Below are 7,383 nucleotides of genomic sequence, written 5' to 3' on the forward strand. Positions count from 1 at the left end.
GCCACGGTCCGTGACAATTCGTTGCGGTAAGCCAAAATACAGTGTTAGCTGGTTCAAGGCATCAATAACTGGTTTCGTTTTTGTTGACCGAGTGGGCACGACAACTGTGTACCTCGTCAATGCATCGACAATGACTAATACATATTCATACCCATGTCGACTCTTGACAAACGGACCTAAATKATCTAGGTGTATAGTTACAAACGGCAGAGGCGGGATATCCATTCCATAAAGTTCGCATTGCTTCCGTGATGGCTCACGACTATAACAGCAATCGATGCACGACTTAACAAAAGATTTTACAAAGTCTAAAACGAGGGAACCAGAAGTGTTGCAGAATTCTCTTAACTGTCCCATCCACTCGCGGATGACCCATATCGTCAAGACACATCTATTCTCTATTCTCCAACGCATTCCCTTTGGCACAACAGGCAACAGCTCCCCCTTCCCAGTTTTGCGAAACAATCTGTGATTTTTCAACGTGTTTTCTGAATTTATATCGGACCTTTGATCGGACTGCACGATCCCTTGCAATACGCCTATAATATGCTTGAGGTTGTCGTCATGCATTTGCATTGTAGCCAGCCAATCATCAACTGACAACAACAATATATTGGCCCCGACGTATTTTACTTGTTCTGACACCTTGATGCCCGACTCATCGCATCAACGTGACCCATAGACGACCCAGACCGATGTATTATATTGCAATCGTACTCAAGTAACTTAAGGAGCCATGGGGTCACCCTAAGTATCATCGGCTTCGATAGTTTTGCAGTTGTTATTGCTTGGCAATCAGTTACAACATTGAAGCGCTTTCCTAACAGGAACATTCGAAAACGCTGGCACGCTTCCACAACAGCAAGCACCTCTAGTTTGTAGGCATGATATTTCGCTTCTTGGGCTGTACAGTAAGCGATCGGCTGCAAACTTGCATTGGCTTCTGTCTGAAGMAGAATTGCGGCGACGCCAACACTGGAAGCATCAGTGTGCAGCTCATGCTCTTTCGAGACGTCGTATATGGCGAGGACTGGCGCTGTTGTCACTGACCGAACCAGATGCTGAAATGCTTCTTCACATGCTGTGGTCCATACGAATTCTGCACTCTTCGTCGTAAGCTGGGTGAGTGGTTTGGCGGTCAAGGCATACCCAGGCACAAATTTGCGGAAAAATCCCGTCAAACCCATAGAGCGTTGAACATCTAACTGGCTACTCGGTGTCGGATACTCTCTGATGGTTGCTGTTTTCACAGCCCCCGGTAGAATACCATTCGCGTCTACCACATGGCCTAAAAAATTCACGCTATAACGAAGAAATGAACATTTCGAAAGCCTCAACGTTAACCCTTCCTCTTGAATAATTTGCAAAAATTGCTCTAAATACCTCACATTCTCTTCCYTTGTATCCGCCGCTATTACAACCTCATCCACATAGCACATCACTCTATTCCCCAACGGTTATATTAATTGTGACATCATTCGTTGAAACACGCATGGCGCATTCCGAAGCCCAAACGGCATTCGGTTGAACTCGTAATGGCCATTATGAGTCACAAACGCTGTGAAAGGTTTAGCACTTTCTTTCAGTTCTACCTGATAGTATCCTGACATGAGGTCTAACGTCGTGAAATATTTCTTGCYTGRCAACGTGGCTAAAACTCCATCTACCGTGGGCATCAACCATGGCTGTTTCTCTGTTACCGCATTTAGCTCCCGGAAATCGATACATAATCTGTCCTTCCCATTTTGCTTACGCACCAACACAATTGGTGAAGCGTACAATGAGGAAGACCTGCGAATTATCCGTAGATGTAGCAACTCTTCAATAATGCCCTCTACTACACGTTGTTTTGGAATGGGGATACCATACGGCTTTTTCGAAATCGGCCTCGGWGACGTTACCTGGATATCCATTTTGAACCGCTTCGATTTCCCTAACTCAATTAGCCTTTCTCCAAAACAATGTGTGTACGTATTTAACAACTCAAGTAGTTCTTGCTCAACCCTAAACTGCAACTTACTCCCTACGTCGATGYCACTTCTTTCAATTGCCATTATCCTACACGTACCTCYCTCAATTACCACCTTTCCCTTTGACAGTATGTCAATACCAATTATGGCATCGTAATCCATTACGTCATCATTTATAACCAATAAATTAACTAAACGCGTGACCTTATCAAATTTTACTTTCACCGACACCTTTTCCCTGCAAACTWTCTCACCTCCCGCAAAACCAATCAGCTTTTCAAAACATGTTGATGTACTTTCACCACACTTCCCTACAATTGAACGCTTAACAAGCGAACTGCCGCTACCCGAGTCAATGAGCGCACTGCAGCTGACATGCTTTTGACCAATGATAATGACATCCTTACGGAGTTCTGTGCATTTTTTACTAGGAACAATTTTGTTTGTGCATCACACCACTATTTTCTGCCACTTCAATGCACTCGTCACACACTATCTGATTTACAAGCTCAGTTCGGTTCACTTCACTAAATTTATTTCTTGGATCTTGCAATTTCGGGCGATATGCCCCCTTTCCCTACAATTATAGCAAACAGGCCCAATGCCATTTCTATTTGATTCAACCACAGCAGTTGGCATTTGCTGTGGAACCCGCATTGAAACAAATTCATTTGACCTACCATAGCGACTCTTATTAATGGTCGATATATTCAGTATTAATTGCAACAAATCTGCACATTTTGCAAATCGCATTGCGCTTAATGTCTTGCTCAAGTTATCATCACTCAACCCACTAATCATATATTGAATTAGCGACGACCCATTGCGAGCATTTTGTAATAAAATTTGATAACACTTTCCCCTCTTCCTATTGTTGCGTTCATTAGCCGAATATGAGCGTCGGCAGAATTTCGTACATAATGGATATCAGTTAGGAATATACTCATAAACTCATGCCATTCACGGAACACAGGCTGTGAGTCAGCCCACCGTTTTGCTACACCCTTGAGCTTACTGAGAACGGAGAATATCAGCAACGCGTCCTCCCAACCATACAAGTGTCTCAGCTGCTCGACTCTCTCGATGAATTGTACAGATGAATAGATGTTGTCGCATGGATCGAACTCTGGCAACACTGATCCTACTTCGTTAGGTGAATAAACGCGTCTCTCTCTTGCCACCGATGAACTCGCTGCTTCTTCTGCTCTCAAACATGGAGGGTACAGCAACGGCACTGCTCTGTTCATGTACGCAGACGGCGCCGTTAGATGATGTGCTCTGGCACAATCACCTGATTGTGTTGTTGCATACGACTACGCAGCGAACTTTGAAGTTGTTTGTACGGGCATACCAAACTGTTGGTATGAATACTGTTCTGTTAGTGGAGTACTCGGTTGCCTTGGTGACAAAGAGAATATCGGCGGCGGCGCTAACCGCATACATGGTGAAATGTGCGCCTCGCATAACGGTACGTTGCTAGCGTGTAAAGATGTGCCGGCGTCTGGAACATTCGGCATCGTTGGACGAAGAGCCTGCAATTGTGCGGCCAGTGACTCCACAACACTACACAGATTACTGACCTGCACTTCCAATTGCGTYCTGACTCTATCGTCGCCCCTCGACGGCTCCTCCTGACCATCATCTCTCCTGGAGACACCTRCTGTATCCACTGGAATCAAGGACTCTATGACTGGTCTAACCGTATCCCCGCTCAGTTCCCAGAGTCTGGCCACTGAACTCCGCTTTGTTGCCACACGTCTTAAGATTCAGTTGTTGCAGTGCTTGTTTCAACTGCGCCATGTTAAGTAAATTGTAGGCCATCTTGTATAGGTACAGTTTGTTCATCCCACTTCTGATATTTGACACTCAGCTTCTTGTCAAATRGACCTTTCGGTTTTATTACTTCTTGTCAACTAACTTTATATTAGCATTGAATACAAACTTGAACTCAAAATTAACAAATACAGAAAATTAATGAAAATGAATACATAGACGAAAATGAACAAGTGTATGAGTATATGTAAAAGAAATAGAGATCACACATCATAGTRATGACATTACGTTATCAAATGGTCGTCTCTGTTCGAAAATTAGTATATCGATTAAATTTCTGCTTTGGAAATTCGTTGGAGACCTCTGAGACCATCTAAATTGATTTTTTTTCGTCATAAATATAACCGTCTTCCTCTCGTCATCCCAAAAGCGATATTTTTCGGCGACGAAGCCTGACTAATTTGTGTTTGTCAGACAATGACGGTTTGGCGCATTTTTTTTTTTTTTTTTGTCGCAAATACTATCTAAAGTACATCTAAGTATTTGTTGTATTCGTTGTACACCTATCACCAAAATAATCTGTTGCTTTATTTATCTCTCACTTACATTTTTCTGCATAATAAGTTGTTGAAAGCTACGTTCTTGCTTTTTGTTCACTTTTGGATACCTCTCACTTCCCTTATTTTCTCCATAATTGGTCCCTAATTGTAAAAAATGTCTTACAATATACTTCGACCTATTTAATCGTCTTGAAATATCTCAATTTGACAAACCCTCTTCRTAATATGCCATAATTATTCCTTTCTCTTTTTCTGTCAAAGCTTTTCCGCTTTACGATTTCGAAAAAAATTAAAACATATAGATAATTAAATTAATAACTCATATGTGGTCTTATTTTTCACGACTAAACAAGCAATGGAAGCAAATAAGTGCCCTCTGGTTTTATATTCTTGTTAAATATTCACCGTCTACTGCGATTAGAAAAACAAATGAATATCAAATGACTCAAATGTCATCCTGTAAATTTAAAATACAGGACGCTTACACCATTTTATTTTAAGAAAAATATGAAATTTGACGGTGGCTTTATAAATATTTCGCAGGGTGTACGAATGTACTCTTAAGCACAGGTAGGTTATGTTACCAATTTCTATTAAAACGTGAAATAAAGGATGTGTTCAAAATGTTAGCCGCGACAGCAGTGTTGTAAGTTTGTTATTATATCACGTTCTTCGGGTATTTTTGGCAGCACTTGCAACAGCATCGCGTTGCATTAATGAACTTCAATTGCACATGTCTTAAAAACAATAAGTCAGCAGCAACTATATATACATTCATATACTACCATTTTAACCCCGAATTCGGGGGATGCTATTCTAAATCCCATTCAAAACTTGTTGTCATTAAATTAAATTTAATATTTACATCCTATTAACTTCCTCTTTTGGACCCTGTATTTTCCCTATTATGGTCCCTTGCTTGGAGTTTTTAACCCATCCTTTTATTCCAGCCTTAGTGCAAAGATCGCGAGTATATTTTGTGAAGTAACAACCTGTGGTGAAAGAGAAAAAAAAGTTACTAATATATTATTGTTTTTTTTTTTTTATAGATATAATTTAATAACGTCTAAAATAATCGAGATACATATAGGGTTACACACAAATTGTTCAGGATGATGAGACGAACTGAAATCCAACAATTGTTTGTCCGTTCGCCCGTACAACTGATAATTTATGTAAAAATTTATATATCTTGATKGAACGTGGTATTGCAGAGCGGTCAAATCCGGCTGTTGTTACGCTTTAATACAGCCGTTAATCAAAAAAGCGGAAAAGTTTAAGGCACAAAATTTTACTTTAGGTAAGGGCGTTATAGTAAGTTGGAGTATCTGTAGTTTAAAATTTTAAAAAGCGGGCGTGACACAGCCCAATGATTTTAATGTAAATATCTCAAACCTTTTAAGATATATCGACCAAACTTTTAGCATTTGGCCATACGGTATGAGCATTAGTAAAATCAGTGAAATCAAATGATAACCATGAATATGGTACCGAATAAGTGGATGCCAGTATTTAAGACTCCTTTTAATATAAAATCATTTTGGGCGATTTATTTAGGCTAGGGTCGCCAATGTTCAAAATTTGACAATTACAAAATACAACCCTTTAACAATGATTATAACTTATTGAAGAACTTACTTTAACGTTCTATCTATAAATTGGTTTCACAAATATCTCCTTAAATATTATTTATGCTAGATTCAAYAACTATCACATTTTCTGGCATTTCAACTAAAGGTCTAACTATAATGTGAATAAGCAAACTTAAGCCAACGTAAGTATTTGTTCAAATACTCATAAATTGTATTTTGCAACTATAATGTACTTTACATCTAGTTTCGTTAAGTTTTTTCAAAAGTAATTTGATTAAGGAAAATGCGAAACTGGTCGTATTTTTTCGTACGGAATCAGCGGTTTTTCGTTTTTTGTCAATAGAAACATCGTTTTGAACTTGAAAATGAAGGACGAACACAAACGAGATGTCTTTTATTTCGATCGCACAAATAAAGAAAAGGAGTTTCTAGGAATCGTACAAAAAAACCATTCCTCYTTCTGTTTTTTCCATGAACATGATGAATACGACCGAACTCTTCTTTTAATTTCATTAATTTTTGTTAATATTCATATTCCGTGTAAAACATATTGCTTTTAAATACTTTAATTTCCTATTCATTTCTGTATTGTAAAACATAAACGAAATATAAAATCAATACACAAATTGTTTATTTACACTTTTCTTTTCTTCATGTAAGTACATTATAGTCACTCAAAAGTCAACTCTCCCTTCCTATTGCATTTGACAGGCTTTTCGTTAATTTTTTGATACGGTATACGCCATACGGCAGCGTATGGGTATTATAGTTAGGCTTTAAGCCTTCAACAAACTGGTTGACATTACCCTCACTACTGCTTATTCTCGTCAGAAATTGAACTAATTAGATCTCTTCGGAGGGTGCACTCATATTTGAAGTTAACGTTATATGATTAAGAAACGGGACATCTGCCCAATTAGTAATACAACTTTTTATCATTACTAGTCGTGACGCATAAGGAACCACAGGCAATATTTGTCTAAAATCTCCACATACAGGTTTTCCAGCAAAAAAAATTTTTTGTTTTGTGAATCCTAGCATGAGTCTTTCAACATCATCTCAACACTTTTCATACCTTGTAACGGATATACAAAAATTTCTTATGAGTAATCTCGCCGAATCGTTAAATCTGGCATAACTACTATTTTTTAAATTCGGTACTGTATAATCCTTAGGGTTTATGAGCAGTCTAAAACATTATGGAATATAGAAAAGCTGTTCAAATATCATTGAACATGCTTACTTATCGGCAAAGCCGAAAGTCTTCTTCTTCTTCTTAATTGGCGTAGACACCGCTTACGCGATTATAGCCGAGTAAACAACAGCGCGCCAGTCGTTTCTTCTTTTCGCTACGTGGCGCCAATTGGATATTCCAAGCGTAGCCAGGTCCTTCTCCACTTGGTCCTTCCAACGGAGTGGAGGTCTTCCTCTTCCTCTGCTTCCCCCGGCGGGTACTGCGTCGAATACTTTCAGAGCTGGAGTGTTTTT

The 7,383-nt window shown here is 39.2% G+C and overlaps 1 protein-coding gene across 1 annotated transcript in view; it reads right to left on the reverse strand.

Moving 5' to 3' along the window:
* LOC108977225 (acylphosphatase-2) overlaps positions 1 to 5,295 on the reverse strand; it is a gene marked incomplete at its 5' end in the record, with an annotated part of 49,907 nt that extends 44,612 nt beyond the window's left edge. The window contains one exon of the mRNA XM_018946821.1: positions 5,169 to 5,295. Within this exon, the coding sequence (XP_018802366.1) occupies positions 5,169 to 5,295 (127 nt within the window). The remainder of the gene's footprint in view (positions 1 to 5,168) is intronic.
* Positions 5,296 to 7,383: the final 2,088 nt, after the last annotated feature.

Source organism: Bactrocera latifrons, unplaced genomic scaffold, assembly GCF_001853355.1.
Source record: "Bactrocera latifrons isolate USDA-ARS-PBARC rearing strain unplaced genomic scaffold, ASM185335v1 scaffold_859, whole genome shotgun sequence".
Taxonomy (NCBI): Eukaryota; Metazoa; Arthropoda; class Insecta; order Diptera; family Tephritidae; genus Bactrocera; species Bactrocera latifrons.